We start from the raw sequence: 27,530 nt of genomic DNA, 5'->3' as shown, positions 1-27,530 counted from the left end.
TACTGATCTTTACAAGACTTTAAACAGGTTTGGACAAAATCAATTGGCCAGTCGAGCCATTCGATTGCCTTTCAGAAGTCACGATGCGCCCACTTCAAGCAGATGGACAGTGGACACGACGCTCATCGCTTGCAGAAAATCCCGATAAGACATGCAAGAGAGCACAATGGCCACTCCCTCCCTTCAGGATCGACAGCATTTTGACTTGAATTTACTATACAATTAACGGTTAGACATTCAGCTTGATTTAAACATCCAGCTCGATATTAAGCCACAGAAAAAAAGAAGAAAAAAAAAACATATGGACTTGTCTTTCCCCCTCCACTTCTGTTTGGTCAATGCATATGTAGTTTCTCAATTTTACACAATACTGCCTAAATGAACTGATTTCCTCTCAGATAGATAGATAGATAGATGCAACACGATATGAAGCGAAGACTATCACACGTCCTCTGTGAGTAAGTGCAAATTATGAAATAACTCCTGACAGTACAGTATGAAGCAGATGTGCAATTTGAGCGCGCGTGCCATCTCCTGACGATCCCAGTCACCTTTTTTATATGATAGGGATGCAGCATTATTCTCACTGTGTCACAGGCCAGTACAGCCGGGAACTGACACCCCCCATGATCAATACCATGAGCTACGTCGATCGTCTCATCCTCTCGTCCTCATTGGCTGAGCACATCCAAAGGAAGGCCCACCTCAAGATCGTAGAGTAAAATTTCCTTCCACGATATTTCAATCTACTACGCAATTGAAGCATAAGGACGAAGAAGGTGCTTTAAAAGGTACGTTTGAATTTTGATTTCACGTCTACAAGGCTGAATCGCAGTTGTTCGTGTTAACATGAACCGAGATCGTGTGAAAATACTAAAGGTGCGCTCGTAAGGACACAAAACCCCGTGCACATCGATGGAAACGAGTATTCGCGCGCTTGTATGAAAATTAAAACACTGCGTGTTGAATTTTGTATGCAACCTGATGATTAAACGGGCAATTGTTTTGTTTTTCCCGTGTCGTGTCCAGCACTTCCTCTGTGTGAGGACATTGGAGAGGTGACACCATATTGTAAATGAGAAGTACTAGATCCATCTTCTTTTTGCGTTTAAACTAAAATATCCTGTCTGAAACACTGTCAATAATGTGTCTGCACACATTTCTCCACTATAGCAGTGCATTCGGTCTGTAAAATGACTTAAATTGACTATATAGAGCAACGTGCCATTTTTATTTCACACAAGCACTAAAATATGTCTCTCAGGACCCATATGGATGTTCAGTGTAAAATACGCGCTTTAGGAGCTTTGAGTAAAAACAGTAATGTGTTTGTGAACATCTCGATGACATCTCCTGCTGTTAAAGCTGAATAATAACGTCAGCTGATGGTGTGAATGTTCTCATCTCATTGTGTGAGCATGTTTGGGCGTTTTATCTTCAGGGAAATTAGACTCCTTTTTGTTCGACTGACAGGCTGCTATTACACACACACACTTGCTCTCAATTCCAAATTAACCCACATTTGTCATATACAGTGCAACACAAACCCTGTTTTTCATTGTGCGCTGCCACATAACTTGCTCTCTTGGATGCAGAGGGGCCAAGATGGATGTTTTTATGAAGGGGCTTTCTAAAGCTAAAGAAGGTATGGCAGTGGCCGCAGAGAAAACCAAGGAAGGTGTTGCGGTGGCTGCAGAGAAGACCAAGGAAGGCGTGATGTTTGTGGGTAAGACATGGAGCATATAATGCTCTTTTTTTAATGCATTCATATCACGAATCAAGCGTGAGCTTGGTTGGAGTGGGAGGGACCATGAAGCTCAGAGCCTGAGGGCCAGGAGGGGGTTGCTATCTGTTTCACTGCCTCTTCTCAGAGCATCACTATAGGTTCAGGCACTATTGTGTAATTTTGTGATTGGCTGGGATATTGGGTGGGGTTTTCCAGGCCTCTTACATGTACCACATCTTATTAATATTAATAGAGCTTTTTTTCTTAAATGGCCAAATAGAGCCACATTTCTTGTGTACTTTGTGGGCATTTTGAGCATGTTCATGTCTCTGTTTAGTCTCTTAACACTAAGGACGTTTAGTTCTTAAAATTATTTTAAAAGAACATTTTCTAATGAATGATGATTAATATATTACAGTAATGATTAAGACTACTCAGAACATTTGTACATTTATTGTGAAAAGCACTCTACAAATAAATGGAATTTAATTGAAATATTTTAAATATTCGAATATTTTAAGAATATCTTAATACATTGACAATATAAAAGCCAATTATTTCATTTTGTTCAAATATATTCCTTTTTTTTTTTTACATTTTACACTTACGTTTCTCAAACAATATGAATGGGTTGTTTTGCATTCAAATATATAGCTGCCTTTATATTTTAGGAAGGTGGTCCATCGCAAGGGTATCATCATATTTGGGCTCCTTAGCATCAGAAATGTATAGGGGAAAATATGCTCTTTCCCTCATTACTTGATATAAAACTAAAATCTTGCCGTTGAAAAAAAAAAGAAGTTTTTTTTCCATTTTAGAAGCAATTGTTGAGCCCCCGGCTAACTCAGGGTTTTCAGCAGGGGTCCGCAAAGGTCCTGCAGGAAACGTATATAGATATATTTAATACATTTGGGATTTTCTTTAAAAAAAAAAAATTAGAAAGTATATTTATTTCAAAATATACAGTAGTAAATTAAGTCAAGTGATGTGTCAAGCAATATTATAGACAATAATAATGTAAAGTATTGTCAGGATAATCTATCTTTTTATATTAAGGGTCTTACTCGGTTCAGTTTTCCAGTGCACGTAGTTTGTGGTGTGACACTAGATCACTCATCTTTCCAATATTTCTCACAGTAGAATACTTATGTAAATATGATCATAGTTTTCCTACTGCAGTATGTTTCCCTAACAACAAATGCTGTGACAGTCTTGTTTGCATATCATTTCTGAGGTTGTCATCACTCTCTAGTGCACATGGCCTGTTTAATCAACAATGGATTTTACATCTGGAAAATTAAAAGCTCTCAAAATACTGGACTGATATTGATTCTAGTATAACATGAACTGTAAACGGAGAAAATCCATTTTATGGAACCTGATCTTATAAGGTGATCTTTAATGTACACGCTAATTTGAGAGTGAAATAACACCGCGTGAGATGGTTGACTTCTGGATCTGATCCAGCAGCTCTCTGATCTCCTATCGGGTTGGAAAAAAGCCGAACGGGCCACATGTCACACAATTCCATGATCTCATAGCCCTCTATATGCACAGCGCCCGTGACAGAGAGCTCTATAAACACTGTCAAGAGTGACAGTCCAAATTCTTATATAGAGTTGAAAGAAAGGAAGTATATCTCTCCAAGCTTGTCTGAAATGATTCCAGCCTGCTCTTCTTGATTCCGTGTGCTTTGATCAGTAAGATGAGACGTCGCTGTAATTGGAGACTCAGAGGGCATTTGTGTTTAAGTGCACGTGTTCATGCCCAGCGACAGCACTCATTCATACTCCTCTGTTTTGATGTTGAGATGAATGAATAATAGAATCCCTTCACATAAAAAAACCCTCACATCTGTGCCACCAGTGTCCCAGGGAGAGACAATTAGGCCAGATATCTCAAGTCCATTTGCGGTTGCTTTGCGAGCACATAGCAGATCCTCCTGTACGGTTTCTTGCTGTCGTTTCTTTTGCGGTGAACACAAGGTTGCACGATGACCTGGGATGCCATGCTTGAATGACCTTATGAGAGTGTGTGTTCGCGCATGGAGGAGGGATGACGGTTATCTGATAGGTTCTTGTTCCACCTTGGACAGCAGTTGCACACTCACACTCCTTCATGCACATGTGCCATCATCCCATCTGAGGAAAGATTGAGAAGAGGAAGTGGTCTCTGTTAATCTCACTCTGGCTCGTTTTGTCCCACTGATATTAATTTCCTGTCTGTCTTACATTTATTTCCTCTGTGGTTCCTCATCCTCATATCGAGCTGAATATTCCCTGCTGTATATTTAGTAGTATATTTGCGGCTTATTTTTGCCCCCACACTGTTTGTTCTCCATACATGATTGTGTGGCTTGCTGGGAAGAGATGTGCTATTACTTTAAAAAACAAAACAATATTTTTGTTTTTAAATGAATGTTCTGCTAAACAATAACAATATACTTTTTTTGTTTTATACTCTGTATTATGTGTTATATGTTTTATTTGCTCTTTGTGCCAATAGGAATGCAATATATATATATATATACTTTGTTTTATATTATATGTTTTATTTGCTGTTTATGCAAATAGAATGCAATATAAATATATGTATGTATATATATATATATATATATTATGGTCATCAAAGCTACATTTATTTCATTTAAAAAAAAGACAGTAAAACCCAACTCTTATGAAATGTTATTACAATTTAAAATAACTATTTTCTTTATTATTATTTTAATATATTGTATTTCTTCCTGTGGTGGCAAAACTACATCTAGCATCATTACTCCAATCTTCAGTGTCACATGATCCTCAAGAAACATTCCTTATTATCATTAATATTGAAAACAGTTTCTGTTTAATATTTTTGTGGAAACTAATACAATTTAAAGTTCAAAAGAACAGCATTTATTTGAAAAATAAATATTGTGTAACAATGCAAAATTATTTACTGTATATATATATATATATATATTACTGACTACAACTTTTGAACGATATACTGTGTATATTCTGTATTCCAAACACAGAAATTTGAGAAACATAAAATGGAAAAAAAAAGAAAAGTTTAGTAAAATGATGTACTTTACAGACATTTCTGTCAGTGATAGATTAAACCTAATAAAGCACTTTTAATCTGCCCTTTTTATCTAAAAAGATACTTCTGTTACACTGTGCATTCATGACCAAGTCTTTCCCCTTTTTAAGAAGCGGCTTTGTGTTATAATGACTCAAGTGCTGTAGATGAAACATATCAGCTTTAATGAGTCATGGTTGAATGACTCTAGTTTAAACATCTATTAGCTCAAGAGTAATTTCTCTTCTTCTCTCACTTATAAGAAACATACTCAAACCGAGACACAGAGTAGTATTTGCCATTACAGTGTGTAGTAACTTCCTTCCTACCAAGTGCTCCTGAGCTGTATTACTCGTGCTGGCTGGTTAAGGTGACAGGTCTGAGATACAGGTTCTATTAGCTCTAATGATTTCTCAGTGAACCTTTAAATGAAGCTGCTCTGGGCGTTCCAGGCTTGTATTTCACATTGTCTTTCCTGTCTGTATCATGTACTTTCAACCTTATCACAGTTCCTTCAGAGGGCTTATTTAATGTGTGTTTCTATATACAGTAGTAATGGGCTGGGTATAAGTGATTTTACAATATTTTTGTGTGTGCTTGCAGGCAACAAGACCAAAGACAGCGTTGCAACAGGTAAGGTTATTCTGCAAACGGTTCTTTAGTCTTGTCTTGTAAATAATGGATACGTCTCATTTAATGTGTTCAAAGGGCATGGCTTACAGCCAGTAAGTGGAACCGAGACAAATAGCTCTGTGACTAGGTGATATTTCAGAAGGTTATTGTCTAGGACAGACGGACAACTAGAAAAGCCATAGTGTTTTTCCGTATGATTTACTGTGAGCACAAAGTCTCTAAACCACAATACCTGACACATATTTAAAATAATTCAATATCACTTGAAGCCTGTATAGACATAATGTATTATGTATGCATAATGCACATAATGCCTACTAATCAGCATGTTCTTGTAAGTCATTTTAAGCACACTTTATCAACTATCAATTTCATGAATACAATATCATAAATATCAATAATAATAATAATTATTATTATTACTATTATTATTTGTGTTATAAAGACTCAATAATAATATCATAATCATTATTTATCATATATTATTCATGATTCTAATTATTTATGAAATTAACTCTTTCCCCGCCATTGATGGAATTTTCCGGCTTTCCATGTTTTTTTTTCACTGTTATACAGTAGAAGATTACACATCTTCTGAAAGAGCACTGAAAAAAAACACAGGCCAAAAAGAAGCAGAAACAAGCGATAGCATATGTAAGCAGATGCATAGGTAAAATAACGCAATTATCAACATTAAACAGCATGTAAATCAAAACTGCCTAACATTACAGAATGAAATGTCGACCCAGGACGAGCTATAGGAATGTACAAGGTTTGGGGGTGTTGATGGACTCGATCTACTACATGTATGTTTTGATCATCGTTCTGTATCCGATCCAGACGTAGTTTTTGACAAAAATGCAAGAATTGCTTCTTCTTTTTTATGAAACTTACCCACATTCAAATGTAAAAAAAAAAGAAAAAAAAAAGAATGCATGAAGCTAGAATAAAACAGGATTTTTGTTTTTTTGTTTAAAAGCCAAGTTTGTTTGTTCTTTCTTTTGTGAAAATGGTCAAAAATGCTGGCGGTGACTGGAACTTTATTTCAAAAACGCTGACGGGGAAAGAATGAGAAACATCCATAATAATATAATGCATTAAATTCCTAAGTGTTTCTTTTTCAAAGACAGCAGTACATTCAATTATTTCAATGTCTTTAAAAAACATTGCACTGTAAAAAAAAATATTTGAACAATTATTGTGTTAAAGATAATATATATGTACCTGGTCTGATTATTTAAAGTGACTTTTGTTGGTATAATCCAATTTAAGCAGGTTCATTAAGTCACATTGGAAACACTTTACAATAAGGTTCATTAGTTAACATTAGTTAATGTATTAATTAACATGAACTAACAATGAGCAATACATTTGTTACAGTATTTATTCATCTTTGTTTATGTTAGTTCACAGTGCATTAACTAATGTTAACAAATACAACCTTTGATTTTAATAATGTATTAGTAAATGTTGAAATTATTATTAACAAAGATTAATAAATGCTGTAGAAGTATTGTTCATTATTAGTTCATGTTAACTAAGGTAGTTAACTAATGTTAACTAATGAACCTTATTGTAAAGTGTTACCATCATATAAAATTGTAAAGAATTATATTTTCTTGAATAAAATCCATTTATTTTCATATTACCGAATAGCATTGACATAGTGTAGAACAGTTGCTTTGTTAAATAATTGACCAATTTTATTTCTTGTGTCACCAAATAAATACTGAATCTCTGAGAGATGTGTTTGTGTTGGAAATGGGTTGTCTGTGTTTCATCTCCGGTTAGTGGCTGAGAAGACGAAGGAGCAGGGCTCTCAGCTGGGAGGAGCTGTGATGCGCGGAGCCGGAAACATCGCCGCCGCCACAGGCCTGGTGAAGAAGGATGAGTTCCCCAGTGACTTAAACGTATGTTCTTTTATATATCATTATTGATTATTCTTATCTATCATTTTATTGTCATTCTTTCAAAAATATCACTGTAAAAATGTTTTCTAGCTATTTCTACCTGATCAAACTCTAAAAACATATATTTTGTTGGTGTAATGAAATGTAGTCAGTTTGACTGTCATAATACTTTTTTTTTTTTTTTTTTTACTTGACTTGACATTTTAGGTTACCTGACAAAACATTTTTAACATTGATGATTTGTCACATTTCTGCAATACTATATCTGTTACGATGGGGTTGAATGATAGGAGGAAGCAGGATCCACGTGCAGCAAACTTTATTAAAGGGTTAGTTCACCCAAAAATGAAAATTCTGTCAGTAATTACTCACCCTCATGTTGTTCCAACCCCGTAAGACCTTCGTTCATCTTCGGAACACAAATTAAGATATTTTTGATGAAATCTGAGAGCTGGATCACTCCTCCATAGACTTCTAGGTGACCGAAACTTGCTGGCCCAGAAAAGTTATTAAAGACATCGTTAATATAGTCCAAGTGACTACAGTGGCTCAATCTGAAGTTTATAAAGCGACGAGAATACTTTTTGTGCGCAAAAAACAACAAAAATAACGACTTTATTCCACTATTCATTTCCTTCTATCTGGGCCTCGAGTTAGTTCACGTAGTGTTTTTGCGCAGCGCGTCTGTGTTACACGTCACCACGTAGGCTCACTATTGGCCGACGCTGGTCATGTGTGTGATGCGTGTGACGAACAACACAGACGCGCTACGCAAAAACACTACGTGAAAAGACTCGAGGCCCAGAGAGAAGGAAATGAATAGTGGAATAAAGTCGTTATTTTTGTTTGTTTTTGCGCACAAAAAGTATTCTCGTCGCTTGATATACTTCAGATTGAGCCACTGTAGTCACTTGGACTATATTAACGATCTCTTTAATACATTTTCTGGGCCAGCAAGTTTCGGTCACCTAGAAGTCTATGGAGGAGTGAGCCAGCGCTCAGATTTCATCAAAAATATCTTAATTTGTGTTCCGAAGATGAACGAAGGTCTTACGGGGTTGGAACAACGTGAGGGTGAGTAATTACTGACAGAATTTTCATTTTTGGGTGAACTAACCCTTTAAATAAACACAAAACTAGACAAACTCAGACTAGGGACACAGGAACCAAACAGCCAAAATACAATAACAAGAACTCACAAAGATTGAGACTAGACACAGGGCTTAAATACATAGGCAAACAAGCTAAACAACAAGATAACAAGGGGGCGTGGTTAATCAGAAACACCTGGGGAGACTAATCAACATAACGGGGAACTGTTAAACACGGGACAAGACAGAGGAACACAGACATGAATCATTACAATATCGCTGCAATCAGTGGTGGGCGAAGTACACAAATGAAGTTCTTAAAAAGTAAAAGTACAAATACCCTTAAAAAAAATACTCTTCTTTCCCATTCACTTCTTTTCCATTTTACTCAAGTTAAATTACTTACATACTAGACATATTACATATTATGTATATATATGGGCCAAGCACAAAATGGCTAAACACTAAGGGCTCTATCATACACCTAGAGCAATGTGGCACTAGGCGCGACGCACGTGTTTTTTGCTAGTTTCAGCCCGACGCAGTTATCATTTTCACGTCCTGTGCCACATTGTTTAAATAGCAAATGCATTTTTGCCCATTTGTGCGCCCATGGGCGTGCTGGTCTGAAAACGAGTTGTGTGCAGGCGCATTTTTGAGACTGAGACTTTTTTAACTGAAATAGACCACGCCATTGACCAACTGAGTCAAATTAATTTTTTGTTATTTAAATATAGGCGGGTCCACTTTGTCCCGTAGATGGCCTGCTCGCGTGCTTTAGCCTCGCGCATGAGCAGATCCGTTTCCTCGCTAGAGAAGCGTTCAGTTTTTCCGCTAGCAAATTCCGCCATGTAAATAACGAATCCACCATGGCTCGAGCGCAATTGGCTTTTAAAGGGAATGGGAGATGAGACTGATTGGTTTATTGCACGTTACACCCAGAACACACACATTACTCATTAAGAGAATCAGGACAACCCTTTTAGACTATGTGCCGGGCGTTCAACCATTTTTCCCGTCATTAAACTAGCAAAAGTGGATTCGGACACGCCATTAGCGCACTTGCGCCCTGCGCTTTAGACCACGCTCAGATCGTTAAAGTAGGGCCCTAAGTGTTTAATTGTTTTAACCACAAATTATTGGTCAGGAAATTAGCTAAACTTAAGCAAATGCACTACTTAAAAAAAACACTGCTGTCTCAGAAAAACATCAAAGACAGAATTAAGTTTTTGGCAGAAAATGAGAAGTTGTGTGAGAAGTGATGAATCACAATGAAACACGAGTTTCACATTGTGATGCTCCAGAACGGTGTCTTCGAACATCTGGTGAGAAATATGATAATAAAAGCATCTCTACCACAGTGAAGCATGGAGGAAGAGCTCCTTTTAGCTGCTGATATTGGTGAGATTCTTCACTGTGAAAAGTCATTTAATGCTTTTGGAGTAGAGTCTCATGTTTTGGCCTGGTCAGAGTCTAGATTTGAACCCTATAGTGAATATTTGGTCTTACTTTAAACTCAAACCAACTGGGAGGCATTTTTCAACTACCAATGAACTGTTTGAAGCCATTAACATTACGTGGAACAACACAGACTCTTCCTGTAAAAAGCTGTCTGCAATTTTGGGAAGGCTATTCCGTGCTAAGTTACTTTATCTACAGTATTTGTGCAATACTTGCTAATTTCCTGACCAGTGATTTGTGATTAAAACGGTTAAGACCATTAAAAGACCATTAATTATTGTGCCATTTTTAGCTTGGCCCATTTTTATTTCGTCCAGGAGAGTACATATAAAAAAAGTACATATTCTTAAACTGCACCCTCCGGTTTTGCAGGTATACCCTACTCCATTTCTGCTAAATTTTATTTGAATTCATAGACTAGAAAATGTGTGAACGCTAGTAGATGCACATGCACATCTTCTGTGTGTCCATCAGACATAGTTGTGGGTTATTCCATGAGAAATACATGCCACTAGAAAAAATAAAACTGTCTATCAGAGGGCTGTACACCCTACACACTCACCTTCACATCATAACACATGACACGTAATGGATCACCGCTTATCCCACAGGGAATATTGTGTCTTACTTTGTCTTTCTGTCCTGCTGAGCCCCCTCTGCTCTCCCCTCCCCCTCGTCTCTCTCTCTCTTTCTCGACCTTGCCCAAGGTCACTTAGCACTTTGCATATTACTTAAAAATGCACAATGGGAGGAGAAGTCAGCCAATCTTCAAACTTAGGTAGATCTGGTTCTGTTTAAACAAACTGTTGATATCAGAGCTCACTGGATTTTGAACAGTTGCGGCAGCAGCAACAAATGTGTGGTCTTCCCCGGATTTTCCCCAACCGGCTTAAAAATTAGTCTTGTCCTTTGTGGTGACTCAGTAATCTCTTAAATCACTTAGAGGCAAAAGCAGCATAAGAAGCTTGCAGCATATGTGCTTTCAGTGTTTACAGTTGTTTGTGTGTGTGTGTGTGTGTGTGTGTGTGTGTGCGTGTGTGTGTGTGTGTGTGTGTGTGTGTGTGTGTGTGTGTGTGTGTGTGTGTGTGTGTGTGTGTGTGTGTGTGTGTGTGTGTGTGTGTGTGTGCATGAAGCCTGCTGGAGACAAAGAAACAAACACTATGTCGTTGTCATTGATTTTGTGTGTTCTGAGTGTTCTAGTGATTCAGTTAAGCCATCATCCCTATTCATCTGAAGGACAGTTATTGTCATAAGAAAAGTGTTTGATGGCCGGTTTAAGTGTGTAGTTTAGCGGTTTTGAAACTTGCGAAAGTGTGTGGGTGGTCAGTGCTAACTGTGTTGCTGTACTGGACTGTGCCATTTGTGTGTGTGTGTGTGTGTGTGTGTGTGTGTGTGTGTGTGTGTGTGTGTGTGTGTGTGTGTGTGTGTGTGTGTGTGTGTGTGTGTGTGTGTGTGTGTGTGTGTGTGTGTGTGTGTGTGTGTGTGTGTGTGTGTGTGTGTGTGTGTGTGTGTGTAGACTAGAATGATCTTGTACACAGACACACTCACAGTGCCATTTGTGCCACACACACGCACACAGACACACACACACACACACACACACACACAAATAGCACAGTCCAGTCTGATTGTGGGTCGTTCTCAGGAAACAGTGTCACTTGTGTGTTTTAGTGTCCACAATACTGATTCAAAGAACTTTTCAACTAAAATTTAAATCTAATTTATAAATAAATTACAAACCGTTATAAACAGCTGCATGTGCAATAATTGTTTATGGTTCACTGAACAAGCATGAAAAACATTGTTTAAACACTTTCCAATAAAGATCTGTTAAGCTTATTTGGATTTTACAAAATTATATTTAAAAAACAGTATCCTGAAAAAGGAGTTTATATATATATATATATATATTCATTCTTACGAGTGTTCTAGTAATGAATGGATAAAACAAGTTTCCTAAAATATCCTAAAATGTTTTAGCACAAATAGCATCGTTTCTTGATTGACGTGAAGGGTTTGACAGGCTGTGTTGTGATATTAGGACTGTAGATCGCTGAAATATGACCTAATTGACTGTGATAGCTCAGTTTAAAAATAAACCTTCCATTGACCCAGAACTGTAAAGAAAATCTTAACTACTTACTGTATGTAGGTAATGAGGGTCTCTCTTTCTCTCTGGCAAGACATAAAATGGAGTTTGATAAAACATTTATTAGGTACATATGAAGATGTAGCATGCATATTAAAGCACAGTAGCAGATACACCACTAATATATATTGTACATACAGTAAACAGCACACGAGACAAGTGCTTATATTTAACCTCTGCTTGTGATAGTGCTTTTAAAAGAAATCGATCCTTTTCGATCCCTATATATGTGGCAGTAACTATTGCAGTCTTATTTTCAACTATTGCACACCATATATACTGTATATATGTCGAAAAACAATTATCTTCAACCCTCATTCTGACCCTCTGTCTGAAATGATCTGTTTTAAGAGGCGGCTCATTTAAGGCTTGTGCGTGGAGTATGTCAGAAACTGAACGCTCATCTTTATACTGTATCCAGTGTAGACAGCGTCAGTGATTATAATGGGTTCTATTTGCTTTTGACTGTACTGTACTTTATACTGTATCCATTGGAGGCAAATGTCAGCCGTTAAGCGACTGAATGCCTGGGAACTGGGCCTATGGTGCGATGATGTCATGTTCTGGAGGAGGTCATACGCAAATGTATTTGCCTATGTGACGTCACAAATCCCACAACATCCAATCAAGCAGTTTTTGGAGTTTGGTTACATAAATGCTTTGTTTATAAAGAAGAGGACAGTTTGAATGTTTTTAAATGTTTGAATGGTACAAAGACCTCTTACATGTCAAAAGATCAGGGCAAATTGGATTTCTCATGTCATGACTTATTTAATTGGTTTCACATGTGTATTCACAGCCTGAGTTTGGTCAGGAAGCCACCGAGGAGCCAATGGGAGAAGGTCTCGTGGACCCTGAGGGACAGACATACGACCAGACTCAGCAGGTAAAAACATCAGCACTCACAGTAGCACACACATTTACCAGACACACAAATCACAAGTCAAATCTCAAATTACTTTCACAATGCTTGTATAGTTTTATGAACCCAGGTAAAATTTTATTTAACACTAATAAAACTATACACACACACACTCATTCCATCCTTCACAGAATTATAATATGTCATTTAATCCCAGACATTTTTCTCAAACGTGTCTTCGGCATCTTTCTGCTTCCTCCCCTTCTTCTATTCCTCCCCCCTTCCTTCTGTCACTGCCATGCTGAATGTGCCTGCATGGGAGTGGCGGTGACATCAAAAGGCCTGTTGCATTGTGGGTAGCAAATGAGGCTCCCCCTGCCCTGTTGAGGAGATGGGCTCTTCTAGTAGATCCTCTCTCACACACAGGCAGCCAGAGCCATCAGAAAATGACAATGACATTTAAGATGTACGGTATCTTCAGATGTCAGATCTTCAGACCTTACTAATATAACTCCAGCAAGATGTGTGTACTTACAGTATATTCATTAAATAAATCAGATGCTTATGATCTGAAAGCTGTAGCTGCCACCTGCTGGGGGAAGTAAGGCAATGCAACAGACCTTAAAGGGAAAATTCTGTCATAATTTACTCACCCTCAAGTTGTTCTAAACCTGTATGAATTTTCTTTCTTCAGTTGAACACAAAAGAGATATTCTGAAGAATGTCAGTAACCAGACAGTTGATGGTAGCCATTGACTTCCATAGTATTTTTTTTGTCCTACTATGGGGCCCGTCAACTGTTTGGTTACTAACATTCTTCAAAATAGCGTTTTCAACAGTAGAAAGAAACTCATACAGGTTTGGAACAACATGAGGGTGAGTAAATGATGGCAGAATTAACATTTTTGAGTGAACTATCCCTTTAAACAATCAATGCCATAGGAAAAGCATCATGATGAGATGTAGTTAACCATCATATTCTATTGAAATTTACTTTGTGTAGGATCCTAGAGAACCCATTGTGTAAAAAATAATGGTCTAATATGTCTAAATATGTTCCTTTGGGCTAATCAAAACCTACATGTTAGATATTATTAAAGAAAGGTGATTTTTAGTAATATTGTAATATATAGTATTATTGTTTCTGTTTGCGTTCAATTTAACTACAGTGAAAAGTATATTGTAGAACAATTCAAAAACAAATCAATCAGTCGAATAAAAATGAAGCTGGTAGCACTTTACAGTAAGGTTCATTAAAACAATGCATTAAAACAAAGTTTTTTTGTAAGAAATCTTCCACCATTATATATGCGAGCTCCTTTCCTTGTTGAAATCAAGTTCCACGGCCTTTTGGCTATTTTTGCTATTCTTCTCATTTTTAAGAAATGTCATTTTTCTGTTTCTTCTCACAGGACAACCAAGATTATGAGCCAGAGGCATAAACTACACATTCCAAGTCCAAGTCCAGCCAGCAGCACAAAAAGTTTCTATCAATAACAAGTACACATTCTAAACACAATAAACCCTGTTGCAAAAAAGAGAAAAAAAAATCACAAAAACATAAATATATATTCCAGTTAATCCTGCCGAGAAATGTTCTTCCTATCAGATATATACTTTTATTATGATCTATTGTAAATGTCATGTTCTGACGGTAACGTGTTGGATGTAGCTCTACGCTGACTGCCGGAGGGCGCTCTGTCTCGTTTCCTTGACTCCCTCCCAATGAAACGAGACCTGCCCTCCCATTGTGACTCTTTGTACTTGTACTGCATTTCTATACGTGTAATAGATGTTTCAGATCTTCCAATAGCATATTGGCGGATCAGATATCTTCGGGTAAATATGATATTATATATAGCTGTGTGCAATGCCTGTTTGTGGGATTCTACTTTTATTTTGTATTTAATATTGAAGCAAGTTATTTATTTAACGTTTCTGAAGTAAGAGTTTTATACGTTGTAACTTTATAGTTGCTTGTGATATCATTCCAGTGGATTATTTGTTAGAATTGGGCAATTTGTATCTGTGTGTATGTATGCGTTTGTGTACTGGAGATTTTAAAGTTAGTGTAAAGTGTCTTGAGATGTTTATGGATGTCAGGTCAATATGTGCTTTACAATGCTGGAAATGTCAATATTAAGGTTTCTGTGTCATTCAAGACAGTGAATCCTCTGTATATAAAGAAAACAAACAAAAGAAATCTTTTCTCTTTCTTTCCCCGAAAGGGTACGTTTACACGACAACGACAATGATGTTCTAAAAAAAGAAATGTTTTCCTTTGTGTTTTGCATTTTTAAAATGATCTCCGTTCACATGGATCCACAAAAACGATTAAAAACGTTATATTAAGCTGCCAGACCAGTAGTTGGCGATGTCGCTTTGTAAAGAAACACCACGCGCTACAGACTGAACGCATAAAAGGCATGCCTAGAGCCCGTCTACGGAGAGCCTGCCCACTCCTATTGTACCGAATTTTGGTTGTAGTACCACCAGAGTTCCACTGGGGGCGATCGCCATGAGTGCAGAATGAATGGGAGTCTATGGGGCTAGACAGCTAAATTTGTCTTTCACCCGATTGCAGTTGAGAAATCTCAGATCTGATTGTAGATTTTGCAAGTTCAACATGGGTTTTAGGTCGAAAGTTGAATGAACGAGAATTTATGTCCTTTCGATTTCTTACAGGTTGAGTTGTTGTTGCCCATAACACGCTAGCATTCTGCTAATGAACGCTGATTGGTCAGTGAAGGACTGATTACGACCAGAGATACCGCTTGATGGCATCGCGGCATCCGAAGCGGGACCAGAAACAAACAAAACAAAAACTCTTCTAGCACGTGTATTTACCTGTGTCAGCTGTGTTGTCGATGCCTCAAGAGAAAAGAAAGTGCAGAGCGCGAAAGCACCAAAGTGACTGAAGGATTGCCGTAAAGCAGTATCTCTGGTCGTACATGTGTATGACGTCATTGACACTTTAAAATACTTTTTAAAGCAAATAAGTGACTCAAAAAAATCTAACACCCAGCAGTGTGTAATTTATTTGGATCTCCTTTCGAATACAACATTCAAATTACTAGACAAAAAATTTTATCCTGAGAAAAGTGGATTTTTATTGGTAGGCGCCATAGACATCCATCCATTCAAAATTTCAAATGAATCAAAACAAAATGAATTAATTAAAACTAAATCCATAAAATTATTCCATTTAGGGAACCCCTAAAGGTTCTATATGAAGTGCCTGACAGAACCCTTTAAGTTTCTATTTAAGAGTGAAAATATGCAACACTCTTTTGATTTACAGCACCACAGCATTTTCGGACACTTAAGTCACACATGAATGTTAAAAGTACTTGTAATAATGATCTACTACCACTTAGTTTGCTATTATCTTATACAGCACAATGCAAAGGCACTTGTATATCTTAAGTGTGTCCATATTTTGGCTTCCAGAATAATATATTACATCCAGAGAGCCCTATCCCCCTGTCTCTCATCAACAGGAAGTCTGGCTGTGTCTCAGAATGTAGTGCTCTATACAGACATGCTGAGCCCAGCAGAATCAGGACGGTGCAATAGCTGAATAGCTGGCATACCTGTATAAGCCGGGCACCATTGATGGATTAGCACGTGTTATTACAAGAGAATGTGGTGCCCTCCGGCAGCAGAGGGTATTTAAGGGCCTCCTGGCAGCATCCCTCTTACGCCGAGCCGGTAGGACTGTGAGTGTATGTGCTCAGTATCATGGCTTCCTTTAAGAAGTCTCTGGAGGGGCTGAAGAACACAACACAGTCAGCCACTAAAGGCGTCACTGACAGTGCAGGTACTAATGGATGCACAATGCTCATCTGTCATTGATTATGTTTGGTAACATTCATTTTTAGTTTAAGAAAGAACAGCTGTCTAATTGACCTCATTTGTGTTTTATTGTGCCACACATAGATTTTAAAGAACTTTGACCATCAGGATGTTTTATTTAAACATTTCATTATTTAGCTTTTTATTGTTGATTTATGTTTTCATGTATTATTTTATTATTTATTTATTTTAACTATAATTTTAATAATTTGATTTGAACATGTTTTACATTTGTTTTACAAGATTTCATAAGTGACAGGATTACAGTTTTAAAAAATTGTCTGTTTTTAAGATTTGCATATTTCAATTATATGACATATGTCCATTAAATTAAATAATTGAGTAAAATAAAACTACTTGAGTAACTTGTAAAGATATTGTGAATTTCAGAATAAATTAATTTCTTTTGAATTTATAAAGCTTAGAATTTGTAAGTTTTAAATAATACACACTGATTACTGGCAGAAAAAAAAACTATATTTGCTTTGGCATTAATTTAACTAATTTAATACAAAGTTAGCCAAGTGAAGCATATTCAAATAATTCAAATTTAAAAAATGTGTTTAAAAATTAGGTAACACTTTATTGTGATGGTCCTTTTTGAACATTCTGTTGACTGTAAGTAACTTTGCAACTACATGTCAACTAACTCTCAATAGAGTATTAGTAGACTGTCTGCTTAATATCTGATAACATTTTATTTTGATGTTCCCCAACAGACATACTACTGATTATAAGTTATTCTGCAAGTACATGTCAACCTATTTAACCCTATCCCTACCAGTCTACTAATACTAACACTCTAATGAGAGTTAGTTGACATGTAGGTGCGTGCAACGTTACATATAGTCAACAGAATGTGTTAAAGGGACCATCAAAATAAAGTGAGACCAACATTTTTTTATTTAATTTGATCATTATTATTATTCTATTTATTGTAGGCCATTTCACCATGCGTTAATGTAATTTTTAGATACTGCTTTTTGAGAGACTTTTTACCCAGTGCGCATGAAAAACATCCAGCATATTTGATAATGTTATTTCAGTTCAGGCATCGCAAGATGTCGTGCACCAGGTGGCAGAGTCCGCCAAAGAAACCACCAGTATAGGTAAGAGAAAGCTGCCAGCTCACGAGTCTGCTATATACATCTGTACAGAGATAAAGATGCACTTAAGTGCGGATGTGCTTGATATTACAGCTTGTGTACAGTCAGTGTATGCAAATCATCTACAATCGTATTGTACTGCACACAGAATATTCTGTGCATAATTTTGTCATGCCATTGCCATAATGTCTTCAATCTAAAATTGTATTGTTTTGTATTGTTTTGCTTATCTCTATCAATTTATATGTACGTTGTACCATGAAGAATATGTAAATGCGTCCCTAACGGATCTCTTTCTGTGCGTGTGCGTGTGTGTGTGTGTGTGTGTGTACAAACAGCTGCTGAGGAGGCGTCCAGACAAACACAGTCTGCTATAGGCACCGCTGCAGGGAAAGCATCAGACACCATAAAGGAGTTTGGACAAAAAATGAGTTCTAAATAAATGCTGCACTGCCCAACCAATTTGACATTCCTTTCTTATCAGAATAGATTCAACTTTAAACTTTGTGAATTAAATTGTAAAATAATAATAATAATAATAATAATAATAATTAGCAACTTTGCAAATGTACTGGTTTAATTTCTTCTGCAGTTGCAATGCGGACTATGCCTAAAGATTTCATTTGAGTTTAGTTGTTGATCCTCCTATTTTCTGTTCAAAGATGCATATGCTTTCAAAATACACGATACATTCCGTTCAACTGCTGCAGTGTCTCTTTATATCCATCCTGCATTTCTATTCTAGTGCAATACGATGTGATTATATAGAGTATGCAAGAACACGTTCACTTTCTTAGTAAAACCTTCTATTATTTTTCTCAGCTCCCACGTCACGGAAGGGGGGGAGGGGGAGGGGGCTGTTGCTATGGCAACATAACACAGATAGACCACAGTGAAAGAACTTTCATTCAAAAGTGCCTTAGGGCAGTTCCTGCTATTCAGTATTCCTGTGGATGTCAAGAGATGATGTTTTTGATTACGAACAATAACCCCAAACAACGTGCAACGTGTTGGCTGCTACTCACCTACTTACGCATCCTGTTTCAAATGTGTTGCAAAATCAGTGTTTTTCAGTTCAGTGAAACTGCAATAAAGCATTGCAATGGACATCCTTTAGATGCTTTTTTAAAACTCATTTAGTTGAAAAGAAACATCTTCATTATGGATGTATTTGCCCTGTAGATTAACTCGTTAGGCTGCGTTTATGCAAGTCTTAATGCACAGGTCTAATCTTTTGACCATATCCGAATTTTTGTCCACCCTGTTTACATTCACTTTAGACTAGGGGTGTAAATCGGACAGTTCATCATGATACGATATGATATCGATTCTCTCAACCAGCGATACGATGCCGATATACTGTACCTAAAAAAAAAAAAATTATGCGATACAATTTGATTGGATTCAGGGCTATATCTGATTTATCGATATTTAGATATTATGTGCCAAGTTTACACAACCAGTTATATTTTTATTAACTCACAAATGTAACCAAAATATATAGCATTAACTTTTTATTAAACTCTTTGCAAATTGCAACTCATACAGCGCTGCCCACAAGGCTATTCCTCCTCCATAAGCGCTTATTTTTATCAGTTCTTTTGTCTTTGGGCCATTATATTTCTCACAGATTTCTGCTCGTTCTAAATCAGATACTGATAAAGCACAGTAAAGATATATTTATGATGTTTTATATAACACATTTAGTATAATAGAGTATAAACACATTTATATGAATGCATGAGAAAGCGATTGAGTGTGAATTAATTCTACCTGTGCAGCGTCTCTCTACTAATAGCTGTGGGTTACTTACTGAGAAAAATATGCTAGAACTTTTCAGTTTTTAAGCAATTTTGACAATACATTTCTGCGCAACTGAATGTTTCTGTGTGCGCACGATCTTCATGTGATGTGCGAGCTACTGTCTGTATGTGTGTGTTACAATGCAGCAGCACATTAGGACTGCGATTAATTTACGTGTACAATAAACTGTTTAAAATGTGCATTCATCCGATCTATTTTGAGCATCCAGATAGTATAACAAACATATCTTGTGGAGCGCTCTCGAAGTATGCATTTATTTGTCATTTTAACTGTTGGAAAGGGAGCTTAAAAGTGATCTACAAAGATTTCTTATCCTGTTGCGCCCTCCATAGGCCATGATCAGTGACTAGTCGACATCAAGCTTAAAGTCGACTAGTCAGCTTGGATGCCAGCCGAACTTAGCCCCGCCCACAACATTTTTAGGTCGGGAAGTTCGGTCTGGACCATAGACAGTATATAAACTGGACACAGCGACCCCATTGGATTCAACGGAGGCAAGTGAAGTCAATTAGAAGCACTAACTTCCTGATGGTCGAGCGTACTGCGCAGACTCACACTGAGCTTGACAACGTAGATGTGACGTGAGCAACCCGTCTGTCTTCTAGTAGCTGTGCCAAGCGAAATCTGAATCATTCCCTTCCGAAACGTGCAGAGATGGAGAGTGTGAGTAGGAGCTGTCCATGAGATAGGAGCAGGAGAAACTTTTGCTAAGTATTCTGATTAATTACTTTGTCATTTTGCCTCCACGTCCCCCCGATTGCGCGCGAGCTTCTCCTCCTGTCCATACGGTAATCTCTCTACTGTGCGACAGAGAGTCGCGTTGGTATGACGCAATCGTTAGCCTATTTTTACAAAAACTGCTTCTACGGGGCCATAACGTAAGATACAAGGTAATGGAGCCTTTTATACATTTTCGTGTTTCTTTAGAAATAAATAATGGACAAATGGAGTCTTTAAACGCCTCAGATGTAAAGTTATTCGCTGTCAAAGTGACGCCAAAATGAATGGGAGTCAATGGGATGCTAACAGCAGGTGATGGTCTGATAGCCAATGGCGGCGCCCGGGGAAGCTTCAACATAATATGAAACGCTGCCCCCCTGGTCTGGACTCGATCAGTTGAGGAGCTATTATGCCCGAACAAAAATTGTTCGGACCAATCAAATTGTTAGGGCGGGCTTTATACGATGATGGACAGATGAGCAACAGTAATCATCCACGTCATCAAAGAGCGCTTGGGTTGAATTCGTTTACTTTACAACAAAGATGACTGCCGCTGGAGAATTGAGATTTCACGAGTTCACACTTACAAATAAGTCATTTAGAATAAATGCATATTTGGCGTGCTGTCCGAGGAGAGACTCCGGGATCGGTATTCGGCTCGAACCCAAAGTACTCCCCCCGTATTCCTGGCTGTGGAAGAACAAGCCGAGAGTGAGTGGAGGGATGCTGGAAACTGTCAAGGAATGTTAGGTGAGTTGACAGAGTGAATATATATATGCTTCCTCTCATTGCAGATAGTGTAGACGGTAATTGTTTGATGACAAGTTGATTGGATTGATTATTTGAACGTGCTCCTCCCGAACTTTGTTTATAAAACATTATGTGTAGATTCCGCCATCGTGTCTGTTATAGATAGATTTCCGATGACGTCACATTTCTCCCGCAACTCCTACCGGCGCCATCTTGTGTGTCAAGTGTTTGTGTTACGGAGCATGATAATATCCTGAATCGGCATTATTCTGAACATGAAAATCATACGATTATTCTCCGTTTGGCTGGAGTTAATGTTCAGTGCTGCTCTTGTGAACATTAGAGGTTTTGTGCTCTGGAGATGTGACACTTTATCTAGCTAACGTTAATCATTTCCAAGATGGGCTAGCTAAATGCGCTAACGTTAGCTCTCATCGGCTGTCAAATCGCTGTACCCAGGCGGCTACTATCGACACAGCCCTTGAGAGGTGTTGGCTGGCTGGGCAGAAGCACACTCTGACGATTGTCCACCTTCATCACTTTCTCTGTGGCCACATCAGCTGGTCGAGCCAGAGGCAAAGGCTAAACCTGGAGCACATCGCTCCGTGCCTCTGCTCTCCATCTCTCTCCTACACTAAATTAGTTCGGAGCGTTGTGTTGTTGTTTTTTTTACCCAGATGGTGTTGTCTTGACACTGAGTCTAAATGTACCGTATAATAAAGGCTGTGCAGATATCAGCCGCCTGGCTACAGCGATGTGAACCGCCAATGCAGGGCTCCAGACTAACATTTCCACGAGGGAGAGAGCAAGACAGCGCTTAGTTTGGAGACGGTGAAGTTTTGTTTACACTTTCGCCTGGCTCCGAAGAGAGAGAAAGTGCGCGCGCGCGACCGGCTCTCTCTCCCTCTGCTCGTTCTTTCAGTTAAACATGCGCCCAGTTCATCTACATTACTCACCGATCAAATAAGACTTTGGCGGGCGCTAAAACAAGTTCAATGCAGGAGAATTCATGCGTGAATTTAACTGAGTAGTACATGACCATGCACTCGCACAAATGCGACCATATAAAATTTTTACTCGCACATTCTAACAAAATAATTGTATGCTTCCAGAGACTTTCTTCCTCTTAATTCGTCAAAAGTGTACGCACTAACGGTGTGGATGAGATACTTGGCAATGTCCATTTCCTGAATATCGGGGTACGCCGCAGGATTAGCCTACATAACCAGTCCTCTTTCGACATTGTGTAAGGATCCTTTCCATCGATATAACTCAATTTCTCATCATATCTTGCCTTGCAAACATCGTCTAATGTGTCCCTGTAAATAACCTTCACCTTGTCGCCAGGTTTGGAGGAATTTGTCATCGTTATCTCAACACAAAAGAGTCAAAAATACTTTATATTATTAACTGGCTTTCTATTAATGCAGCACAGTGGCTTACTGACAGCTTTGACACACAACATGGCGGCGCGCCGCAGAGGATAATGTGTAATTCGCGAAACGGAAACCCATCGCGTCTGATATAGAAGATATCGACAGCGCATTCATTTTAAAAGAGGAACAGAGAACCGCGATCAAGGCATTTGTCGATCGGAAACATGAATGAAAAACATACGTCACTTACTCCGTTGCTCTGATTGGTTGTAGGCCTATCCAATTGAGTGCAGAGGCATTTTCCTTCCTGGTTCGTTTGAAACACGCCCCATAATCACAGCCCAACGGAGCAGTATCAGACTCACATTCTGACTAGAATCTGAGTATGACGACGTCAGGCTACTAGTCTGTGCAACTCCTATTATGCATCTGATTTAAAACACATTTGGAAGTGGCTCAAAATGGATGCGAAAAATCACCTCTTGTGCGGATTTTTGTGTTTACATGCATGCAACAAATTTCGATTTGTAATCAGATGTGAGTAAACGCAGCCTAAATATTCTGTGGGAAACTGCTGAGAATGAACCTCTCTTACCCTTAAAATGTATGAGTAGAATAGGCCTATTTCTTGCCAAGTTCAAGAGCAGATATGCTTTGTGTCAGGCACTTTATGTGAAACCTGCCAGCCACTGAGCCCATAATACCTTATATGGTGTAGAACAGAATTGGTACGATTTCATGCAGCTGCAAGGAAGAATAATCTATAGATTCTTTTTGGTTTATATTTTCAGTTCAGTTCCTTTAAAACACAAATATTACAAAGAATGTTTATTTTGCATTTATGGCATGAAAAATCACTTATCAATGCCAGATTGTGTAGGTGTCTATAAAAGCTACGTGGAAACAAATAGCCTGAACTGTTTATTAATGGAAATTCCTTGAAGATGTAAGCAGACAAGATGTACCCATTAGTGTTCATATCTGTGGTAGACGCAAATGTCAAACAGTTTCATCCTGAGGAAAGGTTTCTCACCGCGACTTATTTTACAGTTGATCTCCACAACTTGTGGCATAATCTCCACCTCCACACCTCCACACCCCCCCATCATCTTTACATCCCTATCCACCTCCTCCTCCTCATCATCATTTGCCTGCATCCTGTTGTTATCAAAATATGGCATGTGTTTTTTGAACACCCCCCCCCCCCCCCCCATTACCGTGAGCACAGTCACCCCCCTCCCCCCTGCATGTACATGGCTGGTTGCTAGGCAACAAATATTCTGCGGGTGCGTGCAATTGGCAAAAGCCCTCGATTTCTATGGTGAGAACATAGGCGATAGAATAGAGCTCTCCAGAACACAAACCATGGCATGGTGAGGTGCAATGTATGCGACCACATACATGAATCCAAAAAAAACTGGGAAAAGCCATTTTATAGTTACCATTCAGCCTTAAACTTGCATGCTTTTCAATAAAATTCAGAAAGAATATTAATTTGAAGATAATCTAATACATCATTCCATCAGCATAGTGACCTACATTGATTGTCCAGCACTTTACACTTACAGTGATTTGTCTCCTGTGACATGTTGAAAATATGAGTTCATTCTATATATTTCAAAAGAAAAAGTTCCAGAGATCACAAAACCATTACAACCGGTGCTCCCTTTTAGTGTCTTGTCTTCCAAAGTAAATTTGTTTCATTTGATTTTTTATTACATAAGAGCCATGCGTGACTACCCCCCCCCCCCCCCTCTTTTTTGAAAAAAGAAAAAAAAGAAGAAGAAAAAAAACTATTTTAATCATGATTTGCTTCTGATCATAAAGCTAGGGATACTCTGTCATTTCATTACCACTCACTGCCAGGTTGAGTCTGGTTTCCAGGGAAACTAAAAATCAGAAGCTTTCAGTACTCGCAGCCAAAGTGAAATCCAAGGACCACCATCCACTGAGATTCTTCTGGAAAACAAACCATCTACAGCCTGCCTCTGATTTCGAGCACCTAAAAGAGGAGCTTGGAGTGTGAAGACATGCTTTGGCTGTGAAATCTTTCAAAATATGGATACTGCTTTTGATCTGTCGTGCAGTTGAGGTATGTGTCGTTGGGGTGTTTTTCAATAACTGTCTCATTGTGTGTCGTCGTAGTTTTGGTTTTAGAGTGTACTGTTACCGAGCAAGTTCTCTGCGTGTGGATGAACCGAATCAGACAGCTATGACATTATTGGATCTCTCTTTTTTAGGAATAAAAAAAGGAATCGACTTATTGACAACTGATACTATTCTTCCTTTCTTAAATATTATAAGGCTGAAGTTTATATGCAATTTTATGTAATAATAATTTCAAGAACAGGAATTATGATTTTTGTCAGTGTCTGAGATCATTACTAAACAATATGATTTGATATGAATTTTCTCTAATGTAATATGTTTTCAAATAAAATGAGTATGCTATCATTAATGCATGTCAAGTGCCGTTTTTTAATAATTGCACCAACATTAATGGACTAATGCATTTATGTAAATGTTTTCCAGCAAAACCATCAGTGGTGTGAGACCGTGAAGCTCAGACATTTTCCTGCCCCTCTCTCGGATCAACACAAACTCATCTCTAAACCCATGGAGGGTCCTGTTCTGACAGAAAGTGAAGTTTGGAAAGTTGGCTCAGGGACCAGCTCAAGTTTAAACACGGATGACAGAAGTATTGACTATTCGCCCCTTATGAATGACACCGTAACTGACGAAAACCTGTCAAAAGCATCTGAAAACCCAGGGATCTCAATCCAAGAGGAGATCTGCGACAGCATCCAGGAACAACCCGACCCAGAGGTTACATCAGATCAGAACAAGTCAGTAATTCCACATGAGCAGCAATTAGAAGAAGATTTACCTTCCACTCAAACAGCAGTAGAGAGCAATAAGCCACCTGAGTCAGTGTGCAAACAAGAGAGGTGTATCAACCGAGCAGAGGAACAAGCAGATAAGATATGCTTGGCGCTTGGCCGACAAAACCTTGACCAAGAGATTAACCAGGAGATCACCATACTGGTGACCAATCATGACTGCATATTGGAGGATGAGGAGGAGGAGGAGTTTGGGGAGCAGAAGACTTCCAGCTGCCCTACTGAACCCGAGACTGTCTCTTCCGTTGAGGGTGGAGGAGCGACTGAGGAAGAGAGTCTCGATGGTTCCATCGTGGTGGTGAACATGATTGAGGTCAGTCAAGTTCAGAAGACCAGCGTGATAAGCAACGCATCAACTGAGCAGAATACCACCAATGAAGAACCAAGATTGCCTGGAGATCCTGGGGATAGTAGCAATGAGACAAACTCTGGGAGAAAAGGTTCAAGCACCCCTCAGAAAACAGACGCAAGTAGCACACATGCTAACACAAGGGCCTCTGTGGAAGTGAATGTCTGCAGTCTGACAGATCAGTCCACACAGCCTAAAGATGTAGAAGTAAAACTGGAGAAAATCGAATCGACTGACTCCAGGAATGCCGTACGGCCAGCGCAAGAGACGCTTGGCGTGACTCGGTCACCTGGACGCGCACAGCATGTGCAAACCCAGGTCAGTCTGGAAGTGATGTACCAATCAGTGGCCACCAGCCCCATGACTCCTCCCGAGGGCTCTGCAGCGTTCATTTTTCCAAGCACCTTTGGAAAACTCGCCAACAAGTGTAGTACAGAGGTGGCCCAGAGAAAAGATGCAGAGTTACAGGTGGGCTTGCAGGTGGAAGTACGTTCAGTTGCCACAGCTCCCATGAGCCCGATTACTCTGACCGCACCTGAGGTTATCCCAGAACCGGAACCACGGATCGGGGTGGTGCCAGAGGAAGTTCCAGAACCCGTGCAGGAGGTGAGCTGGGACGAAAAGGGAATGACTTGGGAGGTGTATGGTGCAGTGGTGGAGGTGGCAGTGCTGGGTACGGCTATCCAGAAACACCTGGAGAAACAGGTAAAGAAGCAAAATAAACAACCTCCGGCCTTGCCTGCCCTGACAGATGATCTGCCAGCGGATCTGACTGAAACATCCGCAACGATGCCTTCCAGTCCTCCCCCCATCCCAGACCCCGGTGAAAGCAGCCCGGCCAAAGAACAAAAGGAGGAAAAGACGGTGCAGAGCGGCGTGCGTCGACAGAATCATTTTCGCCAGTGGTTCAGGAACGTCCGGCGACCAAGTTGTTGTTCAAGACCACGTCAAGATGAGGAAAACTAAGAAAGGCATGAAAGTCGAAATCATCTTGAGACAATCTCTCCCAGCTTTGTGCACTTTGGCCGTGCGCAGGATTGGGTTCTCTTCGATAATACACCCCTTTAACATTCTTAAGACATTTAAAAATGACACTGGTCCACAATAAGTCCCTGTATGGATAATCAACATTTTTGGTTTAGTTTGTATTCACTGCAAACAATTACAGTCGTCTTGATTTGTCCTCGCACTTTTTCTTTAAAATGGCTCCTTCCAGCTTATGTTGCTATGAGTGTATATTTGCTTGCTTCTGTCAAGACCATGCTACCCTGATGTTGTTGTGGTCAGTGAGGATCACTTTGAAAGTGCCCTTTTACAATATTTTACACAAATAATTTTACCTTTAAAATTTCTATATTTCAAACATGTATATGAATTCACCATGTATATTTAAGGAGTGGTAGAATACATTTATAGAGTGACAGTACCAAGTACTGTGTGTTAGACAAAAATTACCCTAGAAATTCTTGGTGTTTCTGGCAACATGTAATAGATGACGTCTCTGATTTTTTGACTGTGAAATGTTTGATGTTCTTTATGGGTTTCAGATTCTTCTTTTTCTATTGGCTTTTGTATAACCCTGTAATATTAAATGGATTTGTCTTGTTTTTGCAGTTCAGCTCAGCACACTCGTAACAAACACACCTTCAAGCCTTACATTCTGTGTGATGTTTTGTGACTGTTGTGAGAGCTGTGAAGTGAATAGTTTTGAAAATAAATAATCTTTACAAGGGAAAAGCAAACACTTGATTT

The 27,530-nt window shown here is 38.7% G+C and overlaps 3 protein-coding genes across 3 annotated transcripts; all 3 read left to right on the top strand.

The window, feature by feature from the left end:
- Nucleotides 1–488: 488 nt before the first annotated feature.
- sncb (synuclein, beta) lies at nt 489–15,101 on the top strand. The gene is made up of 6 exons (XM_084430492.1): nt 489–791; nt 1,596–1,726; nt 5,396–5,425; nt 7,217–7,335; nt 12,836–12,922; nt 14,311–15,101. Exons 2-6 carry the CDS (start codon nt 1,606–1,608, stop codon nt 14,338–14,340), a joined length of 387 nt encoding a protein of 128 aa, XP_084286618.1. The 5' UTR covers nt 489–791; nt 1,596–1,605; the 3' UTR covers nt 14,341–15,101.
- A 1,502-nt stretch (nt 15,102–16,603) lies between these two features.
- adirf (adipogenesis regulatory factor) lies at nt 16,604–18,303 on the top strand. Its single transcript, XM_084431290.1, has 3 exons — nt 16,604–16,718; nt 17,800–17,862; nt 18,198–18,303. The coding sequence occupies exons 1-3, from the start codon at nt 16,640–16,642 to the stop codon at nt 18,299–18,301; spliced, it is 246 nt and encodes an 81-aa protein (XP_084287416.1). The 5' UTR covers nt 16,604–16,639; the 3' UTR covers nt 18,302–18,303.
- A 6,214-nt stretch (nt 18,304–24,517) lies between these two features.
- Nucleotides 24,518–26,830, top strand: gprin1 (G protein regulated inducer of neurite outgrowth 1). Its single transcript, XM_084429787.1, has 2 exons — nt 24,518–24,621; nt 25,062–26,830. The coding sequence occupies exon 2, from the start codon at nt 25,146–25,148 to the stop codon at nt 26,742–26,744; it is 1,599 nt and encodes a 532-aa protein (XP_084285913.1). The 5' UTR covers nt 24,518–24,621; nt 25,062–25,145; the 3' UTR covers nt 26,745–26,830.
- The last annotated feature ends 700 nt before the right edge of the window (nt 26,831–27,530 follow it).

Source organism: Rutilus rutilus (assembly GCF_951802725.1).
Source record: "Rutilus rutilus genome assembly, chromosome: 14".
Classification (NCBI taxonomy): Eukaryota; Metazoa; Chordata; class Actinopteri; order Cypriniformes; family Leuciscidae; genus Rutilus; species Rutilus rutilus.
Note: the sequence above shows the minus strand (reverse complement) of the source record. Positions and strands in the feature narration are given on the sequence as shown.

Bases quoted from the DNA above. Each gene is read 5' to 3' on its own strand.
- adirf (XM_084431290.1), top strand. From the start codon at position 16,640: ATGGCTTCCTTTAAGAAGTCTCTGGAGGGGCTGAAGAACACAACACAG. The intron at 16,719-17,799 runs GTACTAATGGAT...ATGTTATTTCAG, and splicing joins AGGCGTCACTGACAGTGCAG to TTCAGGCATCGCAAGATGTC. The intron at 17,863-18,197 runs GTAAGAGAAAGC...GTGTACAAACAG, and splicing joins CAAAGAAACCACCAGTATAG to CTGCTGAGGAGGCGTCCAGA.
- sncb (XM_084430492.1), top strand. From the start codon at position 1,606: ATGGATGTTTTTATGAAGGGGCTTTCTAAAGCTAAAGAAGGTATGGCA. The intron at 5,426-7,216 runs GTAAGGTTATTC...ATCTCCGGTTAG, and splicing joins CAAAGACAGCGTTGCAACAG to TGGCTGAGAAGACGAAGGAG. The intron at 7,336-12,835 runs GTATGTTCTTTT...GTGTATTCACAG, and splicing joins AGTTCCCCAGTGACTTAAAC to CCTGAGTTTGGTCAGGAAGC.
- gprin1 (XM_084429787.1), top strand. From the start codon at position 25,146: ATGGAGGGTCCTGTTCTGACAGAAAGTGAAGTTTGGAAAGTTGGCTCA.